Consider the following 22,725-nt stretch of genomic DNA (forward strand, 5'->3'; position numbering starts at 1 on the left):
GAGAACTGTGAGACACCATACTGTGCGCTGCGGAAGTGACAACAGAGTGAGAGCTGATAATGCCAGATTTCCACTGTTTTATTGGTAGCTAGAGCGGACCGTGTATGATTTTGTCACAGTTGGCAACACAATTACTGCCCTTAAAATTTTTGACATGACGCTTGATTACATGAAAGAGTACGAAATTTAAGCTATATAAACCTGTCAAAGGATTCGTGTACCACTTGAAAATGTATCTCTATTGCATGTATTCAACAACTCAAGACTCTCCACGATGCTTCAAGACGGTGCTGTTTTGCTGTATGTTCTTTGTACTTCGAAATGGTGTTTGTTTAGTTGACCGTTCTTTGCACCAAGTAGTTTCCATACACCATCTTTCTTTACAAGTGCTAGAGTTTATATGTGATGTACTGCGACAAAGAAGATAGCCTGTGACCTTTGAAAGTATTCTAATTTATTTGTCAGCTGTGACTCCTTCAATGTCGGAACGTGCGAACAGTCTCATTCGAAGTGATGGAAGGATCACAATCAAACACCTCGCTGCTCATCTGGACGTCTCTGTTAGTAGTGCTGACACACACGTCCACCAGCCGGCCGCTGTGGCCGAGTGGTTCTGGGCGCTTCAGTCCGGAGCCGCGCTGCTGCTACTGTGGCAGGTTCGAATCCTGCCTCGGGCATGGATGTGTGTGATGTCCTTAGGTTAGCTAGGTTTAAGTAGTTCTAAGTTCTAGGGGACTGATGACCGCAGATGTTTAGATTTTAGTCGAAGAGCTCCAGAGAGCCAGCTTCTGCAATTGTGTTTTGTTTCTCCATTACACAGTACCACAGGTTACTGCAAAGTCGGAAAAACACACGCGCACACGCGATGGAGGATTAAACTTTTGAAACGCGTTGTAGACAAAGAGCAATCCAGCACGTTAGGTGTCTGATACCAGATATTTTAAATTTGACTACATCTACAGTCAATTCCTCCTTCCTACTAATGCGGGAAATACTCCGGTGCGTCATCCATCACCCGCGTGCTGCCGGCAGTACTGCAGTTATTCATCACGACGTGGGCGACATGGGATTGTGAGCGAAGCGTCGGGCATTACGCGCCTCAGACGCCGTGAAGGGGAATTAGTTGGCGCAACTCGGGCAACAAATCCCGCACATGGCAAATAAAAGTGCTAGCTGTGGAGGGAAGGCGGCCCTGCCAGACGGCCGTTATTGCCCGGCGACAGCGTCCGTCACCGGCAACCCTCCAGCGGCGCCGACGTCCGTCCGTCAGACGAGGCACAACGGCGTGCCGTGCCGCGCCCCTCCGCAGTTGGCAGCCAGCGCAGGGCCTCGCCGCCTCTCACTCTGATTGCTTCTCGTATCTGACGCATCAGCAGCGACGCACCCCCACAGTCGCAATGGCAACCTTCCCGAGGAAAACTCTCGTGCTGAGCATGTTGCATGTTTACGTAAGACGAGAGTTTATGAAGTGCGTCTTCCACAAACAGTCCAACAACCAACCTCACACTTGAATAAACGCTCTTGTAAATGTAGAGCCCCGAACGTGTGTTTACTCAGAAAAATATCTGCTTCTTGTTTCGCCAGAAAATTCATTTTATAATATTTGTTTATGGTTCATTTAAATTTTTATGATTTTATTTTGCTTTTAATAAATTTCTCATATTGGTACTATATTTAATGTAGATGTAAAGTGAAGTGTGCTATACTGGCATGTAGAGTTCTTTGCATTGTATGTGAGTAACGTGTGTAAAATACTATGTGATGATGAAGTCCCATACTACTTGGCAGAGCGTAGGGGACGATGCGGGAGACCCGCACAGACGTACTAGGTAAGGTCTAGCTGAGGTGGTTTGCCATTGCCTTCCTGCGACCGTAATGGGGATGAATGATGAAGACGACACAACAGCCAGTCATATCGTGGCAGGTGGAAATCCTTGACCGGGCCGGGAATCGAACCCGGGACCCCGTGCTCGGGATGTAAATTGTTTATTACAAAATGTCAACAGAAAATTATTAAACGTATTTAAAAATATCTCTGTGTATAAATTGTTCATGTTGATGTAAATGTGACAATTTAAGAAATCGTCACGCTTAGGAACAATATAAGAAATAAGTGATATGTAAAAGCCAGTGTGCTTTTGTCTGAAACGCAGGTGGCTCTGCAGAGTGGAAAAAAAAAAAAAACAAAAAAAAACGGCAAGGGCGAATTGGCGCGCTACCAAGAGCAAGCGCGCGATGCAAGTCACATAATCTTTAGGCAGCAATGATTGAGGCAAGACCTTTGTTGAGCAGGAGAAGCTTTGCTGGCAAATTTACACAAAAATTCCTCGGATGGTGACTGCAAACGGCCTACGACATAGCTACGAGTTGTTGAGCTACTGTATGTAGAACTGAACAACGTCAAGAAGAGAAATTGAGCCCATTCAGCAAGATACTTGAAGGCTGTACTGTACGTACTGTAGCCGTTATAACTGTTCGCCACACCCATGCCTATAGCCACCAGATAAGATTTGTTGTATTTTTACTTTGTGCAGCGTGAACCACTAATTTAAACTGTGTTTTAATAATCACACCTATGTAGAGCTCCTTCCTGGGGCTTAATTCGAGTATCCTGTTTTACAGACTTATGAAGTGCCCAGCTCATATAAAGACGCACCTTTTTTGTGCTTCCTTAACTACTGTGAAGCGTTACAGTAAAGGTAAGCTTCCGTAAAATTCAATGAGGGTGTAGCCAAGTTACTAGAATCTGTTAAATGGCAATACTGAGTTAGTTCAACGAATAATAGCTTTTGAAACTAAATTCCAGTAAGAAAGGGTTTTTAAAGTGAAGTGTTCAGTATAAGAAGTGTGTGCTCTTTAGTATCTCTATTTTAGTATTTCAGTTTGTTGATTATAGAAAATGCTTTTCTAAAGGACACCTCAGCAGATTTTTTTTTTGCTCCCTTGTAGTTATCTACTGGGTTTTTTCTCTTTTAAAAACGTAATGTATAAAGGTGTAGTCCAACCTTGTTTACGAGTAATATTTATTTGAAGAACCAAATTAAACAGTAGGAAGAAAATAGGCAAAATTCATACTTCTGCTTTTCCAATACTTCACTGTTTCATTGCCTGGATAGGCTGGCGACCATTAGTACGTGTTCTGAACCACTGAATAAACTTTGAACTCAGTTTTCCTAGTATTCTATATAATTCTGTTCACACTGCGTTTCTTTCTAATCGCTGGGCAAGATCTTACGAAAAGACTTGAGTATCTCATATACTTGTCCATTAGACACAACATAGGTCAAATCCCGTAAAAAGGGTAACTCTATTGATTACCTTTTCCTGTTAACAGGACTATCCTCCCATAGTGTACCTTATTTGAAAACTAAACTAAATTTTAGTAGAAGGTTATAATTTCTCCTTCACGCATTCGTGGCAAATAGGTATTCGCAACGAAACTGGGGAAAAGGTTTCACACTACTACATATCTACTAAAAACGATACAAATTGAGGTTTAGCAAATTAGCACGATGTCATTTTACACACATACATACAGGGTAAACCAAAACCCCACCGACAAACTTTAAGAAGTTGTGATATGGACTGATGTCTAAAAGACATATGCTCTAAAATTCATACCTTACCAGCTACTGTGAAACATGTGTTCTACTGATGTAGTGCTCGTAGCTCTTAATGTACGTATTTTAGAGTATGTTTACTAGACTTTTTTCCTTGTTTTCATCCACACTACTACGTATGAAAGTCTGTTGGTAGAATATGTAGTGTGGTCAGAAACAATAAGACACGATTTTAATGGTGTTGCAGGGTGGGCTGTGCTGAGAACTAACGATAAAAATTCAATATGACGCACCGTTTCAGAGTTGTATGGCACTCAATCTGGCCAATCAGGTCTTCGCGCACGCTAATTCCAGCACTTGCGCACGCTAAAACGTGGTGACGCACAGACATCTGTGGGTCCGCGAACAACCACTCGTCTAAATGACAATTACCAGTTAAAAGGTACCTTTTCTGGAAATGATAAATTTAAGCTAGATAAAAGTTACGTTTCTTCTATTTGAGGAAATCAAACGAAGAACAAGTTTGGCGACATTGTCTCTGGCAGAATGCTTCAATTTGGGGTAGCTTACAAACGGATCAGTGTATCCAATTTTTTTTCTTAAACATTATTTTCAACACAACTTACACCTGCAACACCCTTACAAGCTTCTCAGACTCTTTCTGGCTACCCTGGAAATATGATGTCTGTCTTGAGAGCCGTCAAGGTGCTTTCTCCCCGATGCTTCTGCAGATACCGGCACTTTCGTTTTTGCAATGAGTAACTGGAGTCGGCCTAAGCAAATAACGCTCGTCTCGTGTATTCTTCGACACCAAGTGTCAACGGAAAGCGTCCGTGTGCTTCCCGATACACACAAAATCCTTGTCAAAGCGGAATTTTACGTGTCTATTCAATAAATCGGTTCGAAGATAGCCTTGTGTTATATTCGTGTTATTAACATGTTTTAACAGCCACAGAAAAGCACGAAGAATAACCAGTAGTCCAACAGCGACAGCGCCGCCCTCTCCTAAGCTCCCTGCTACCGCCATGCAGCAGCGCTGTTCAGTCGTTGCTGGATTACTCCCTTTTTTCCGTTCCTGTTAATACATACAGATAAAACGAATGTAACACTAGACTCATTTGGGACCGCTCTATCGAACAGGCACGTTACGTCCCGCTTTTTTTTGTAAAGGGAAACAAACCGCCGCTATCCGTCGTCACTGGGCGTCGCATGAAAGGAGTGACCGAGTTTTTGGTCGGGCTGACTGCAGTTACTTACTGCAAAAACGAAATTGCCGAAGCACCAAAGAAAAAGCGCCTGACGACTCTCTGGAGGGTCATATCCCTAATTTAAACCCAATATTTGTGTTTTCATCTTTTGGCGTTCGATTTAAAAGTCTGAAAAGTAACTTGGTATCTCCATACGTTACAAAGCAATATTTAATTTTTTCCGTGGATCATTAACAGCAGCAGGCAGTTCCCTTGCTAACCTAAATGTGCAACCAATACATATAATCAAAAATTTAGAGGCTCGTGGCAACTGACAAACCACTAACAAAAATGTGTCTCGGAAAAAAAAAAATCATTACTTCAATGTTGCGGTAATGGACAACGTATTGCGCTGTTTTCTTGCAAAGCTGCTTCTATTTTCGCAAGATTTCCAAAGACGAGTCAAAATTACTGGCGGTTAACAACAACAACAAAGGCGTTGATAAAGAAATTGGTGTTAGGGTATTACATTATACGAAGCCCGTGATTTTGGTACCTGAAGAAAAAACTGTAGCCTAGTCACCTGTTGATATTCGCGTGTTGCTTTGCATTCTGTTTCGAATCGTTCGCGAGTAGAATAGAAAAACAGCAGTAGCTTCACTTAACTACAACCTTCATATAAGGCTGCCCCCTAACCGAATTGTAACAGTTCATCATACACAACAAGATTCCATGTTTTAATTTCGTGCTGTGTTTTGTTTCGGTTTTAGTGCCATCAGCACATCGCTGTGTGCAATTACACAGGAATCAGGAACATTAAGATCGTTAAACGCTGATAAACATTACGAAGTTCAACTAGCGCAGAATGCACGTGTTCCCAAAGTGTAATCAAATTCTCGCCCACTTAAATAATTTTCGCGACCTCAGAAATTAACAGATTCAAAAACGTTAATGCATATGTTTTCAGAAAATGGAAAAAAATTGCTTCTATTTTAGCAGTTACAAGTAGAGAAACATTTCGTGTGCACCGAAAATTTAGTCTCCTATTTTATTGCACGGCCGCTGAAAGAGCAATCATGAAACCGAGTGGTAGAATTTCTGTTTAACAAGCGTGAAATATAAAAATTCAAATGACACACACACACACACACACACACACACACACACACACACACACAGAGATTATATATGAGAGAGAGAGAGAGAGAGAGAGAGAGAGAGAGAGAGAGAGAGAGAGAGAGAGAGAGAGAGAGAGAGGGGGGGGGGGGGGAGCAGCAAGGAAATTAATTCTTCCTCACGAAAGTTGGCAAATACGGAACACCTCGTGAACATAATACGGGTTACCTTCCAGCAAAACGACGCCGCCGGCCCCGCCACCCGCAGCTCGGGCGACATCAGTAGGCACAAGGCGCACCACAGTTATCGTAACAGAATTATGTAAACCAAGAGCGCTGCGGTCGCACACAATGGGTAAAAATGTTTCTCCAAGGGAGCGAATATAAAAAGACCAACCAACACAATTTGCTAATGCCCCAGCGAGTAATGAATTTAGCAAGGAAATTAAGAAAGTTTTGTATTTGATTAAGGGAAAAGTGGGCAGGAACGAAGCCGCTGTTAAAATTTGATAAACGCCGGCTCCAACCTGCGCTCCGTAATCATGTTTCTTCATACTGCAGGACAAAAATCACTGCTCAAACATCAGCTAGTCCACAGAGTGGCAGCAAGTGCTCGCAAAATACAGCCAGTTTAATTGTACAAATTGCGTCAAAGTTTTTTTTCAGCGTACTTGCTAAGCGCATTCTCTGGCGAATCTGTCCTGTTTGTCAGTTCAAACGCTCCAATCACTGTACATCTTACTTCATCCACATGAGGGATGCTCTGTTTATATGAATACTTTACTGTGAGAAAAGAACACAGCGCTAAGAGGGTACCAAATGGCATTTCAGGGAGCTCATGTATTACAAACTAACAAACCCGGCAATGTTTCGCAATTGCTAAATATGTATCGGAATTCCATCACTTCCTAAATTCCTTACCAACCCGTCACTCCCCCTCCCTCCCTCCCTCCCTCCCTCCCTCTCCCTCTCCACCATCTCTGTGCACAACCAGCTCTCCCCCTCTATACGTCCATTTCCGTCAATGTTTCGTAGCTCTGTACATCACCTCCTCCACACCATCTCTCTGTGGTTAACTTTACTCCCTCCTCTCCATGTCCACTTCCGTCTGTATAATTAGTACAACATCATGCAAAAATTTGAAGTAAATCTCTCACGATCTTATCGAGATTTTCGGTATCAATTTCTCCCTTTATATACTACATATATATTTATGTATTATTTATAACTGTCAAACGTTTTTATGAAAATCGTGACAGCAGAACTGTCAAACTGAAGGTAAATTTTTATTCATTCTTCATACCAAAAATACTATTACCATCCACAATTTCTAACAACACAATCAACCAATTCAGTTTAACCGTTCTCAGGTGGTGATCGTTCTTGCATGCGGCAATTTATCTTATTTATATTGATTTAAGGTTCACACATTTGCGTGAGCGGGTTAAAACATACAATGTACGGCCACGCGCATTTTATTTCTTTTTTACATGACTGTGGGAAAGAATCAACGAAACACAGTTTAATGTACCCCGTATTCATCTAAGTACCTGGGTTCATGATTCTGACATTTACTATGCATATATAAATGTCTCCTCCAATGGCTTCTATTTTCGAAGTAACCGCTCAGGCGTTTATCTGCAGAGAGGTTAAGACAAGTACAGGGTCTTAATCACTGCAGCACCTCTCTCTGTATAACGTCTACGATGTTCTCCTGTAACAAGGAATGAACTAGCGTACCACTACAGGCACTAATTTATCATAACAAGGGGTACCGCAACATATGCGTTTTAGAGTTTCAGACCATGTTTAGCTCAATGTCTAGACCGAAGTACAGGATTTAATCAGGAAACGCAAGATAGTTTCTATTTCGAAAAGGTTAACTAAGAACAAAAAAAAAATACGCCAATGAAAATTTGAAAACGTCCCATGACTGCTATGTTTTCTAGGAGAATTAGTATATCACATAGTTGTAACAACAGAGTCATTAAACACTTTATTCTGGCGAAGTAATATGGTAAGCTTTCTTGTTGACTAGCGTCTAAAAATCTGCTCTGACCTCATACTGTGGACCACGGTAGTGCCCCACAGTTTCATTGCTACAGCCAGTGGGACATACTTGCTGTCTTATTTGTTGTTGATAATGTCACCGTGACTAATTACATCGAGACTGCTATTACGTTTCAACTTTACCTCAGGGTTAACAGAACTTCGATCATATTGAGATAAAAACAACAGTAAGTAAATGCCAAAAACATTTTATTTCTTTCGTAAACTGTGACAAATCCGAAACAGTACGATTACAGTGTAGTTTGTTATGTTAACAAACCGCTTCTAAAGTATACTTCTCGTATTATTCCATCACTTTAGAAAACAAAACAAAAACACACATACGGGTACATGAAATCAGCGTGAGAATTAGACACTGTCTCTGAAGTTTTGTCAGTATCTTCCTCTTTAACTGAAAGTAAAAACAACTGATGACCAGCACGGTCAGGAGGTAACCTTGTACGTATGTGAATCAATCTGGTAGGCTAACACAGTTCGAAAGCTGTTCCTCTTTAGCACACCTATTAAACCCGTGTAACAGGGGGTAAAGCTGACTCCTACGAAGAGAGGAAATTTTAGTACTGTTCATGTGGCCGACTCCGGGGCACTCTGGAAAATTTATCACTTTAACTCAATTTATATGTATGGCACGTTTATTTCGCACTGACTGTATATAAAGTCCAGACAGCGACGTGATACAAGGAAAAGAATCTTACCCCATATTTGACAATTGGCTTAACACTAATATAATTAGGAAACACTGCATATGCATGCAACATTGTGATGGGTCTGGGAGGATGACTAAAGAACACACAAGCTGCTTATCGTGAATGTTCATTCATAACCAGGTAAATTCGTAAGTGGATTTGTATATGAACACGAGAATGATTTATCCTACATCAAGCTACATACGATGTAATTATATGCAAGCTAATGATGGTTTCTAGTTAAGAGACGGTTTCTAGCATGTAAGTCAGATTTTGCCCATGCTTGTAACTGCTGTTCTTGAAGCCGTCGGCACTGGGCAGCCCCACTCTACACAGAAGTAAATCGTCCTTACATTTGAGTCCTAAGTGTAGACAATGCAATCAACCAGCATGAATTATTTATGCCCCCTTCGTGTAAAATCTTACACGCTGTGAGTTCAAGTTTGTGTGTACAGAACGGCCTTGTGGAAAAACGGTCTAATGTTACAGCATATCAACGACGTGTGTTTCTGACTTCCAAATTCAAATTAAATAACTTTCTGTACATAATGCATATTTCCTTATGTACAATAATGAAATCACGTTAATGGTATGTCCCATACCATGAATATTCCAATCTGAGTAAAAAATTCCACTTGTGTGGAACATTCGCGTGACAATTTGAGCTGAAATATTACGCATGCTCGGTAACGCTTATTTAAAAAAATTTGCAGAAATTGATCGAATGTGAAATCTCTGCAAGACTAATTTGCGAAAGTTTAACATGCAACTATTCCAGCGTGTAAGTGTAACACTGAAGTTACTAACATTCTTCTGGAATCTACTACGACTGTTAGCGCCATTTTCTATTTCTTGACACTACACTACTAAATAGGGTGAGTTCTTGCACTCACCAATGACACTAGCCCGGTACTGTCTGCTGACTAACTCCCATAATCAACCATTCCGCCACAACTTTCTACTGTGTGACTTCTAGGAAACCATCGAGTACGTGCTTCACTACCAAAAAGCTTAAATTCTGATGACGCGTTCTTAACGTCGTTATCGATGGCTGCAAGTTCCAACTGTCTCTCGTAACATGTCTGACATTGTTCACCGCGATTATTTTTCTGAGCCGCTGTCAAGACCTCTACGGTTTTGATAGAGCACGTTCGACCACCACGGCTACTCCAGTCCCCACAAGCACGCTGGTTTAACTCGCGATTATACTCTGTATCAGGGACTGACGAGCTCTCTACGCAACAGACAACTGACTTGTGTTCGTAATCCACAGGCCAATAATTTATTACCGCTGATCTCGTTGCTGCCCACTGTTCGCTGCCGCTGTAAGATTCAAAACTGAAGGAACTACTGCTGTCGTTTCGGTCAGGAGGGGTCCCCCATCCGGTCGACTGACAACCGCAGCTATTTCCGCCTGAAGACGTGATCCCTGTTTCCTGTCTGACTGTAGGATCACAGACTTCGCCCGATTCACCCTGAAGGGCCAAGTCGACGCCACACAGTACATCAATACAGCTATCAGAGAGTTCTCGTTTTGCGTAAGAATCCGCAACATGGTAACAGTCAGAAGCAAGCGGATGTGCTTCCGAAAATGAAGCAGAAGCGTCGTCGTCTCGAGGAAGCACAGACTTCACCGCCAGCGATGAGAACAGGGCAACGACTTCAGTTTCGGTCATGTCCACTGGCAGACTTGGCACATTAATCGCTTTGTTTCCGTGGAATGTCCACTGCGTGTCCCAGGTCTCCGCGACTGAGCGGCTTGGGGCCAGTGTATGATTATCCACAGAGCGTTGCAGAATAGGTCCAGCCCACTGATTCTCGTTTCCCATGTTGCTGATCCTCGCCATGCAGAACCCCACACTCAGTAACCTAGTAAACACAATTCGAGAATCTCAGAAATTGAACGATCCATAACCCGAAGTGTAGACGCACATTTTCACCTACATAAACACACGCCAGTATCGCACTTACGCTACGACCGTGCAGTTGTTTGTAACTGCCCGGAGCACCACTACGAACTGAGCCGCTGCCCTGGTGTTTACGACCTTCAGCAGTTACAAAGCGCAGATATCCCACAAATCCTCCACCGCGCTGATTTCGATAATCGATGCCACGCAGGTATTACAACTCAAGTATCCGTAATAAGCTAGTAGGAAAAGTAACGTAGTAGACATTGTTACTAATATTTTTCTATTGAAAACGAAACTACCTTCTCATTTTTCGAATTCTTGATCATAGGTCCTATACTACAAATAAAGAAAAAGTTTTAATTTTTCGTAACATATTAGTTTTGATTAACAGCAAAATTCAAGGAAACATTATTTATTTTATACATTGCTTTCAAAATTTTCTAATTACCATATGTGCATAAATGTGCGAGATGTGTAGTTTGTTGGCTGCGTGGATACATGTCAGAGCGTGTGGATTCTAATTTCGGAGGACGAAACGAAAAGACCGTATTATCTTATACTTCGAAACAAATCCCCCAATAACTGGACAAAATTACCGGAAACATTCATTCAACATTTCCGTTGTTGACAGCCCGGTGCTATGTTTCACAGACAGTGCTGCAGCTACTATGATCTTGAACACGACGTCACATGCCTCCTACCAAGTAAGTTCAGCTCTTCCCAGCCCATCTCACCTCTCTCCTTTCCTCTCTCCACACACACACACACACACACACACCAAATTACTCCTCACCTCTGTCCTCCCCACCCTCTGTAATGGCACTATCCACTCTAACCACTACCTCCATCTCCGTAGTTTTCCTACCTAACTGCCCCCTATCTTTTCTACCACACTCCTCAGCTCTATGGGACATCTTGTCCCCTCCAGAAACATTTTACATTTTCGTTTTTTTAGTTGCTGTCCATCTTTTATTTTTAATTTAAAATAGCAAAAATATCCTCATATTTTTTCTCGTTCTTGTTATATTTTTTATTTATAAGAGCGTAATACTGTACATGTGAAATAACAATAAAAGGAAAAAAAAGTGTCAAGTTCAACGATTATAATCGCCACGCGAGGAAATCAATCCTACATGAAGAGAATGCGAAATGCAAAGCGTGTCACAAGATCGAACGAGGTGTTGCAGTGAATCTGTATTCGCAAGGGCCGAAGTTAAAATCACCACCCGTAGCGTCATACCGTATTTAGATTTTCCGCGGTTTCCTTAAATCGATCATCCCGGATGCTGACTATTTGCTTTAAAAAGGGCACGGTCGATTTCCTTCCCCTCGCTTACCATCCGAAGTGTGTGCTTTGTGTCTAACTATCACGCCTTCGACGGACCTCTTTCATTTTACACGTGTGTCGTAATTAACGTGGACATCATAACGGGACGAAACTGCTTGGGCTAGAGACATTACGCAGGGTGCAAGCATTTTTCTTGTTAGCGATATTACACTGTGTACGAATATTTTTCGTTTATTGTGTTAAAGTCTGTATTTTACAATTTAATGAAAAAACCGTTTCTTTCTTTTAATTTTCGTATCGACCTAAGACGATCAGATAACTTCTATTCCTCTTCTTTCTCTGTTGTTTTATATTTCTCCAATACTACTTCATCTTCTCCCCATGTTATCTTCCCCTTTCTTCTGTCCGTTTTGTTACCGATTTCTTACATCTTGTGCTTTGAAAGCCTTCTACTTTTAGTATTTTATTCTTAAAAACATTTCTGTATGTATTTCCGATTATTTGATGTTTGTTCTTTCTACTGCTTTCCTTATTTCTGGCTGGAAGCTGTGACCGAGCGGTTCTAGGCGCTACAGCCCGGAACCGTGCTGCTTCTACGGTCGCAGGTTCGAATCCTGCCTGGGGCATGGATATGTGTGATGTTTTTCAGTTAGTTAGATTTAAATAGTTCTAAGTCTAGGGAACTGATGACCACAGACGTTAAGTTCCAAATTGCTTAGGAACCATTTGAACCTTATTTCTGTAATTTGTGCTATTGTGGATTTCTTCCAAAAACAAATGGTTCAAAGGGCTCTGAGCACTATGGGACTTAACTTCTGAGGTCATCAGTCCCCTAGAACTAAGAACCACTTAAACCTAACTAACCTAAGGACATCACACACATCCATGCCCGAGGCAGGATTCGAACCTGCCATCGTAGCGGTCGCGCGGTTCCAGACTGTAGCGCCTTTAACCGCTTGGCCACCCCGGCAGGCCTCCCACAAACACAGAAACATTTGTTTCATAAGCTTTCTTTCTTTCGTTCGGTAGCGGTGTCCAAAAAAAAGATTACTCATCTTTTAGCCATAACTTCTGATTTTTTGCTCTATTCTTCTTTAGATTTTACTTCTCATTTTTCTAGACATACGTGGTTTGTATTGCACCCATTATATTTCCAACAATCCGTATCTGAAATTCCTGGATTCTGTCCTCCTTATACGAGCACTTCATTGTTAAGCATTCCCATCCATATAACCATTCTGGTCGTACTACTGTGGTACAATGTTTTACTTTTGTTTTTCTAGATACGCAGTTCTTGTTGTTGTTCATATTGTTTGTCAAACCATATGGTCTCTCCATTTTGTTAACTCTTTCATCTGCTGCAAATTTTTCGAATCCATTCTGTTCTATAGTGAGATATTTAACTTGACTCACTCGCTTTATTTTATCTATTTGTGTTTCTATGAATTCTGGTGCTTTTTTTAAATTTGTCATGATTTTTTTACCAACTGAAATTTTAAGAACAGATCTATTTGCTGTTTCTCGCAGAAGATTTATTTGCGTAACTACGTCTGTCGGATTTTCTTAAAGTATTGCAGTTTACCACAATTCCACTTGTTTATTATTGGAACAATTATTATTATTATTATTATAGCGTTGTTTCGCCCCTTATCAGCCGTTACATATGCGCAACGTCAGTCCACTCCTATATCTCACAAGCTATCAAAAGCCGTCAAACTAAATACACCTTTTGATAGAAAATAAATAAATAAAACATTTCGTCTGATAAAGCCCGGCACGAGTATTCAGTTGCCCATTTGCTCACTGCTGAACCTCATGTCGATGTCTTGATACTTCTGAAATATTAGGGATGTTAGCGCCCCGGGGGCACGATGTATATTTGAGAGCGAACACGCCGTGTTTGTGAGGGCGGAGCCGGCGAGGCCTGCCAGGATCTGGGCAGCGGCGGGGAGGGAAACAGTGAACAGGCGTGGCGCAGACGGACAAGTGTTTGCTTTCGGCGCTGCCACCAATTCTGAGGGGTGGTCTGTTACGAGAGAACAGGGCGGCGGGGCGGCCCTCAGAATGGGCGGCCCGCGGCTAATCACGCACGCGGCAGGCGGCACGAGCTGATCTCTTTGTCCCGCTGCACGCAGCGCGGCCCAATTAAAGCGCACTTCCTGCACGCGCCACAAGTGTGCGCCCGGCCTGCGTCATGCGGGCCACTTTGTAGCGCGCTGGGCAGTCTTTCCACAGCCACTTCTTCCAGAAGAAGATCGATTTTTAGGGTTCCGTGCCTCAGTCTGTAAAAACGGAACCCTCGTAGCAGCGCTTTGTTGTTTGTCAGCCTGTCCGTCCGTCCGAAAGTTAAGACCATCTTTTTTCAGGAGTGGCTAGACGTATCCAGTTAAAATTTGTGTCACATAATAAGGCTACGGTCCTCGGCGGTGTAAAAATTTAAACTTGTAAGTCAATTGAGTCGAAAGATACGGCCATTTATGTCTCATATTTTAATACTTGCAGACTCGCTCTTCTAAGCCTATAGGGTACCTCCCGTTGACCTAGAATGATGAAATTCGACAAGTTCAAAAACGGTTCAAATGGCTCTGAGCACTATGGGACTTACCGTATGAGGTCAACAGTCCCCTAGAACTTAGATCTACTTAAACCTAACAAACCTAAGGACATCACACACATCCATGCCCGAGGCAGGATTCGAACCTGCGACCGTAGTGGACGCGCCGTTCCTGACTGTAGCGCCTAGAACCGCTCGGCCACTCCGGCCGGCAAATTCGACAAGAGAAAAGGTTTCGCAGTACAAGGAAAGTAAAAATTCTGAAACTGATTAAACTGTGATTACATCACATAAAAATATCTTTTTGCCATCTGAACATAAATAGCATTCATCATCCGTCAAAAGCATCATAGACGAACATTACAGCGTGCAAATTTAAAATGTAAGGTGTAGTCATGTTTTAGTACGTAAATAAAATTTATTTCATTACGTATTCTCTCTATACATATGTAAAATGAAGTCGCGCGCTTGCTTATTTTGTATGCCTGGGGGACTCCGAGGAACTACTGTAGAGATTTTGGTACAGTCTTGGAATACCTAGGACCAATATCTTGCCAGTGTCCATATCAGAAATGGTTCAAATGGCTCTGAGCACTACAAGACTTAACATCTATGGTCATCAGTCCCCTAGAACTTAGAACTACTTAAACCTAACTAACCTAAGGACATCACACAACACCCAGTCATCAGGAGGCAGAGAAAATCCCTGTCCCCGCCGGGAATCGAACCCGGGAAGCCGGGCGCGGGAAGCGAAAACGCTACCGCACGACCACGAGCTGCGGACAGTGTCGATATCGATAACAGGCAAAACTAGTTAAGATTCTCAATTTTCGGGATGGATGAATTATTTACATACACAATTAAGTTTGTACTACGGAAGCCTCGGTGCGCGAGTGCCGCTCGTACTTGGACATTTAAAAAAGAAAAAAAGTGTTACTGGAAAGACAACTCTACCAGCACTTTTGCCTCTACATAATCTCCATCAGCACAATACATCTGATCCATCCCTGGAAAAGATTCCCAGTTCAATTACGCCCTTCCTCAGCCCACCCGCGAACCCAGTTGACAAGTAGGCATTGGTGAGGGGCTGTGAGGATGGGGGTGTGGAGATGGGCCAGCGGCGGCGAGCGCTCGTAGCTGCTCCTAGAATAAATCTTCGTAAGCCAAGTTTGCATTCTGACCTAACGCACATACAGACGTATAAATTCAGTGCAAATATGCAGAAAGGCGGGACTTTTAACAAGTGTACCCAAGACAATTTATCCTGGTATCTCAAAACAATTTCGTCCTTCACAACGGAACTAACATGATTTGCTCTCTAACCCAACCGAGGCAACAATAATCATTACTTGAGACTCTTGAGGATGAACGACCCAAGATGAAGATTATAGTTGTACAGGGAACAGACACTCTTGCTGGAAAGATATTACGAATTTCACAGAATTCTTTTCAAAGGCATCGTCTTCCGCAATAGGAGAGTCAGGGCCGCGAGGGGTATCCGCGCGATCTCAGGCGCCTTGTCTCGGTCCGTGCGGCTCCGACCGTCGGATCTTCGAGTCCACCCTCAGGCGTGCCTGTTGTCCATAGCGTCAGTTAGTTTAAGTTAGATTAAGTAGTGTGCAGACTTAGTTTGCTCTAAGTAGTTTGGTGTCATAAGACCTTACCACAAATTTCCAAGAGAGTCAGGAAAATCTAAATTTCAATTGCTCGTAGGCGACTTGAAGTAGGTTCCTTCAGCAAGTGAGTTCATCATCAACCCTTTGCATTGCGTCGTTGAGTACAAAACCAATTTCAGGTGCTTCGAAGGTCTGTGATGCTAAATTCAAATGCTTAGAAATACACTACGTGATCAAAAGTATTCAGACAGCCCCAAAAACATACGTTTTTCATATTACATGCCAGGTACTCTGTATCAGCGCCCTCAGACATCGTTAAGAGGACAGAATGAGGCGCTCCGCGGAACTCACGGATTTCGAACTTGGTGTCAATTGTGTCATACGTCTGTACGTAAGATTTACACACTCCTAAACACCCCTATGTTCACTGTTTCCGATGTGACATTGAAGCGGAAACGTGAACGGACACACACAGCACAAAAGCGTACAGGCCGACCTCGTCTGTTGACTGACCGCCGACAGCTGAAGAGGCTCGTAATGTGTGATAGGCAGATATCTATGCAGACCATTGCATAGGAATTACATCACGCCGGTAAATACCAAACGACGAAAAGCTTGGTGTAAGGAGCGTAAACGTTGGACGATTGAACAGTGAAAAAGGGTCGTGCGGAGTGATGAATCACGGTACACAATATGGCGATCCGATGGCACTCTGTGGGTATGGCGAATGCACGGTGAACGTCATCTGCCAGCGAGTGTAGTGCAAACAATTAAATTCGGAGGCTGTGGTGTTATAGTGTGGTTGTGTTTTTCATGGAGAGGGTTGCACCCCTTGTTGTTTTGCATGGGACTATCACAACACAATTCGGGGAAGGCAACTGCATCTTTCAACACGATCGAGCACTTGTTCATAACGCACGGCCTGTGGCGGAGTGGTTACACGACAATAGCATGCCTGTAATGGACTTGCCCGCATAGAGTCCTGACTTGAATGCTATAGAAGACTTTCGGGGTGTGTTGGAACGACGACTTTGTGCCAGGCCTCACTGACCGACATCGATACCTCTCCTCAGTACAGCACTCCGTGAAGAATGGGCTGCCATTCCCCAAGAAACCTTCCCGCACCTGATTGAACTATGCCTGCGAGAGTGGAAGCTGTCATCAAGGCTAAGTGTGGGCCCACACCATATTGAATTCCAGCATTACCGATGAAGGGCACCATGAACTTTTAATTCAGTTTCGGCCAGGTGTACGAATACTTTTGAACGCATAGTGTAGTTGTGTCTTCATACTGACGTTACCTAGTTCAGAAATTTGAGGTAAGGCTAGATTAACTAATAAAAAATAAGCGTTCCGCGAGGCAGTGCCCATCTCCTTGATGCTACATCAAGGTCGCACCGGAGACCAACTGTGTAATTATAAAGCCAGGCTAAGCAGAATAACAAGAAATCGCCCATCGCGCTAATGTACGGTAGTGGAAATGAGAGAAGGTAGGCACAGGCTGTTCGTTTCACCTTCAGGTATACGGTCGCGGCCAGTACCAGCCAGGAAAAAAAAGAAAAGCAATACACGAGCAACATGTTGAATGAAACACTCGCTGCCATTTGTGACTCTACCATACATAACGCCGTACGGTTCTTATCGCCTGGCCGCTATAAATAGCAGCTACTTGTAGCGAGTCATAAAAAGCATGCCCAGCTTCCGTTAAAGCTCGGCTAAGCAGCGTCGGCTACCTACCGAACGTCTGGTCCTCTCGGTACCGAAGTCCGTGTAAGAACTAAGAGATCGTCATCCCAAAGCTGTATTTACAGTTAATGAAAGTCATTACTTAATTATGTTTCTAGCTAATATTATTCGTGGTTACAGATGACCCCTTTTGCTGTCGCACATGTAAACTATAGCTCCTTTTTATCATAAACTTAAAAAGAAAAATTTTCATATAACCGAGGTGATGATCTGAACAACGAAATCATTAATGCAATTAGTTATATCACATGCACACTTTCGTGCTGATGATTGCACTCCAGCGGGACATGAAGTAAGAAGGAAATGGCATGAAAGCATTTCACTTTGCTCGGTGAATGTAGTTAAGTGAAAGATGTTTAGGTGAACCTAAACAATTAAAACTAACACACAGAAGTGACTAACGGTTTAATCTTATTTTTCAGCTGCAGCCCAACCGTTGTCTACACCTACATATTTATTCTGCATATTAGAAAATAACGTGTGGTTGAGGCTATACATACCAAGTCACTTCTCTTTTCCATTTTCGTCTAATACCCGAGAAGAATTATCGCAAGTATCATTCAATATATGATTGTAAGTACCATTCATAATGAGGCCGAATTTCTATAATTTTACAATTGCGACATTCATCTGAGTGTATGTTGGACGAAATAATAAACTTCTAATTCTGCCATAAGGCTAACCGAGACGCATAATACATTTCTTGTAGCGTGCTATACGTTGAGTATATCTGCGATATTCTCGTTGCCAGGGCGACTATAATCAGAAATCAATATCGAGACATGAATAAAGGTACAGAATGTTAAACAAGTATGTTTTATCCAGGAAGATTTAAGACTTTTCAGATAAAAAGTTCGGAGGCATTACTTGTCAGCACGCCCTCGTGTTGGAATTTAGTCGTTCCGTGAGACGATCGTGCTGCGCAAAGAGCATCTGTATGATTAACAGCGATGGACTTTCTGATTTGCTTGTCGTGGTAAACCTCTTAGAAGGTTGCACTTCGTATTTACTATTATTAAGTAAAGTAGAGGCGTTTGTATACCAGCTATTGGGCTGCTACATCAAAAAGCGGCAAGATCCCGCAATGATGATGACATTGTTATCAGAGCACTTCAATCTCGATATCGACGGTCCTATTCTCCGCAAAACAATTCTATAGAGTAACATTTCTTCTTTCGTTTTTTTGTGCTATTGGGCCAGGTTTTTTAATTTATATAGTTATATTAGCTGTCAGTTATTAAGCTGAACAACTCCACTGACTAATGGTTATTTAACATCTATTTTCAGTATTCTGATACTGATCACATAATTGCGGTAACGAGGTGGTGGCTTTGTTGCGTCTTTACTCGTATTATAAACAAACGAAGTCGGTCTGATGTTGGTAAAAATACAAAGAAGTAAAAATAAAAGGTACCGAACAAACAAGGGTACGCATGAAACTGAGGGATTTCTTTCGTTTCTTGTAATTCGTTACTGGCATAGCTTCATAATATTTTTATTTGTTGTACAGTACCACAACATAACAAAATTTTAACAACTCCAGTACGTCATTGGAATAATGACACAGATGAAAACAATATTAATTTTCTATGTTTAAAACCCCATTATGGTCTTTCAGGGGAAAATTGACTGACGAGTTGTTGAAAAAGCGATTACCATGGGCAGTCTGGAGTGCTACAAATCCCGCACTCACGATTTCGTAATCCGATCCGAGGGAACGTTAAGAAACAAATGCGACTGTGAATGGAGAAGACTTAGCGCTATCGAAGGATATCGTTATAGTCAAGTATACCGACGTGCAGTCCTCTGGTATAGTGGACGAACCGCGTCATTCAGACATTACCGAACAGTGCGGAATCGCCATATTGTAATTGCGAGGGGAAAAATAACATTAAACGCACTGGATTTGCCTGCCAACGACGAAAATACGCAGCGGATATCATACTATGTCAGTTACTGAGTTTGGGACCCAGGAGATCACAGGGCATAACGTCTCCTACCGCTGAATGTGAATGTCTCCTAATTACTATAGAACTTTCCTGCTGCAGAGAGTGCAGAACAATCACAATTTTTAAAAATGGTTCAAATGGCTCTGAGCACTATGGAACTCAACTGCTGTGGTCATTAGTCTCCTAGAACTTAGAACTACTTAAACCTAACTAACCTAAGGACATCACACACATCCATGCCCGAGGCAGGATTCGAACCTGCGACCGTAGCAGTCGCACGGTCCCGGACTGCGCGCCTAGAACCGCGAGACCACCGCGGCCGGCCACAATTTTAAGAATATATGCTGCAGACAATAGCGGTAATATGTGAGATGGCTCTACGACTGCCAGATCAATGAAAAAAGCGCATACTGCTGTTAATAACCGATAGTAAAAGAAATTCCAGAAAAAGGAAATTCATTCTATGATGAATTGTCAAGGTTTGATAACAATGTCTTATGTATTGATCGTTTCATTCACCCATGTGAAGATCGGGAGCTGCCAGATTACTGCTCTTCAACCAAGTTAAGATGCATACAACACGTGCAAAGTTGACACTCGGCGCTGTGGCTGATGTGAGCGACCGTACAGCCATTTCCCATTTACAGCCGCTCCCATCAGCCATCGCGCCGATTCTGAACTTCGTTTGTGCGAACATTAGGCTTGCATATACTGTTTTCTTTGGAGTTAAGCAAAGCGGGTGACAGTGTGGTTGGAGCTAAGGTGTGACGATGACCCTGCATATTCTCCGAGGTTAGCTCCGAAGCTCCGCCCCGAGTGGCCGCGTGGTTTGAGGGGCCATGTCACGGATTGCGTGGCCCCTCCCGCCGGAGTTTGAGTCCTCCCTCGAGCGCGCGCGCGCCCGTGTGTGTGTGTGTGTTGTTCATAGCATAAGTTAGTTTAGGTAGCGTGTAAGTCTAGGGACCGATGACCTCAGCAGTTTGGTCACTTACGAATTCACACACATTTGAACATAGCTCCCAAGCAGATGCTTTGTGAGTTACAGGTAGAGAGGGCATAGTACTGCTATGTATGGGAGTGGGTGATACCAATAACGATAAACTAAGTAGGATAAATAATTTGAGACTTCATTTCAGTAGCGTATTTCCTTTATTCGCAACCAGCCACTATGTCATAAAGTCAAGATAGCAAACAGAGGGAAGTTTGCGCCTGCGATTCGTAACGACCGAGAAGCACCTGGCAGTGCCGTGCCCCTGCACCCGCCTAATGGGCGTGTTAACGCTCCGGAGCGCCTACCTTGCCGCTGCTTTCATTCCCCCTGCGTGGCGAGGATTAGATCCGCCCTCGCGCAGCAAATTCACACTCGTCGCCCCTCTCCCCTGTATTCTTCCACCAGAAGCTGTCATTTAGAGACACATGGAGTAATGCCCCCCCCCCCCCCCCCCGTTCTCGTTCATCCTCCCCTGGCTGATTTCTCGCGCTCTTCATTAAAATACGTCAAGATCTCATCGTACGTCGCATCCTCCCCGTACTTAATCTTCAATCCCCTGTAAGAGCGTTACGCTCACAATGCGGACAGCGTCATAACAATGCCCTCCTTTGCCTTTGTCGTCACAAGAAGCCCCGGTAGCTTTTTTCTGTTCTGCCATATTACACAAAAGGACCGTGTTTTTTTTTTTTTTTTTTTTTTTTTTTTTTTTTTTTTTTTTTTTCTGCCGCGGGACGTTTCTGTTACAGTTCTGATTGGAAACAGTGTACAGACCCAAGTAGTGGGTCTCGGAAACGGAAAACAGTATTTAATACCATCATGGTTTCCATAAGCACAGAAGCAAAGTATCCATTTCAACTGTATTTTCATCTGCATAGTCACTTATCGTAGCAATTAGGCACTGAGCGGAAAGTGTGTCGATATCGTTGTTGATGGCATCATCATCGAAACTCACTGAAGTCATTTAAGAAAATCCCTGAGTTGTATATCAGAAGACTGGAGTGGGATGTGAAACCTGTTCGTCCTGGACATGGATCCATCGTCATACCGAAAGCATCATCTCGATTTGTAGTACGGCTTTTGGGGGAAAACTATTTCCCTTCTTGTGTCTAGCTTACAGAACTAAAGATTCCGGGAATCTACTGAGGTCTCGCAGCTGAATGGAAATATTACCGTCATGGATGAATCTAGTTGCGGAGAAAATTCCTCTCCTGCCTGACGTTTTAAGGAAATAAATAAAAATCTTTGTATTCTTTCTCTGAAAATCTGTCTTTTTTCCTACGTCCAATACGCGGTCACTGTCTGTTTATCAAGGAATGCATTAAAGTATTGGGTCACTCATACACTTTGTCGTGTCTGAGATGTCTCTTAGATTTAATCTAGGCACCGAGAGAGAGGCCACTGTGTTTAGCACTATGGACTAGCTTTCTGAAGGACGACTGTTCAAATCCCTGTCCGACCATCCAGAATCAGGTTTTCCGTGATCTCCCTAAATCGCTCCAGGCATAATTCTTTTAGAAAGGTACGGCCGATTTCATTTCCCATCACACCCTAATTCGGGCCTGTGCTCCGTCTCCAAAGGCCTCGTTGTTGACAGTATGTTAAACTGTAATCTTCCTTCCTTAATCTACCGCATTCAGTATCCTTCCTCATCTCCCTGAACTATTTGTCAGAAACTTTACGCCTATTCACGCATGTTAAAGAATTTGTTTTCTCAGCAACTTTTCATTCATCTTAATCAGATATCCGTAAATTTTAATCTCTTCTCCACAGGATTGTGTGCTGCCCCAACTTATTGTTTGTTCAAAGCACAGCCCCCTCGAAAGGTCGCTAGGTATGTATTTTGTTTTCCTTTCTCGTGTGAAACACGTTCCAAATTATGCGATTTGTGTGTGGTGTTGTCTTTGTAACTGTTTCGTTTATGTAAGATATTTTCGATGTTTAATGTGTGCAGGAAGTTGTGTGTGATGTTTAGTGTGTGTGAAAGACTGCACAACTGGACCATTAGAAAACTGTAAGTACAAATTACTCTAAATTTCGCCACTAACTTCATAAA

General features: G+C 42.7%; 2 protein-coding genes across 12 annotated transcripts in view; both read right to left on the reverse strand.

The window, feature by feature from the left end:
* LOC126267309 (kalirin) overlaps positions 1-22,725 on the reverse strand; it is a 2,010,890-nt gene that overhangs the window by 863,474 nt on the left and 1,124,691 nt on the right. The gene's annotated exons all lie outside the window — the stretch shown is intronic.
* LOC126267310 (uncharacterized) lies at positions 8,105-11,350 on the reverse strand. 2 transcript variants are annotated; one of them, XR_007548988.1, is made up of 3 exons: positions 10,977-11,350; positions 10,590-10,764; positions 8,105-10,487 (listed from the first exon to the last, which is right to left on the reverse strand). XR_007548988.1 is itself a non-coding variant. In XM_049972406.1 (2 exons), coding segments are annotated over exons 1-2 (948 nt in total). In that variant the 5' UTR covers positions 10,565-10,614; the 3' UTR covers positions 8,105-9,541. The 2 variants fall into 2 exon arrangements, 1 of the variants encoding a protein (XP_049828363.1); XM_049972406.1 differs by lacking the exon at positions 10,977-11,350 and having other exon boundaries at positions 10,563-10,614.

This window comes from Schistocerca gregaria, chromosome 4, assembly GCF_023897955.1.
Source record: "Schistocerca gregaria isolate iqSchGreg1 chromosome 4, iqSchGreg1.2, whole genome shotgun sequence".
NCBI lineage: Eukaryota > Metazoa > Arthropoda > Insecta > Orthoptera > Acrididae > Schistocerca > Schistocerca gregaria.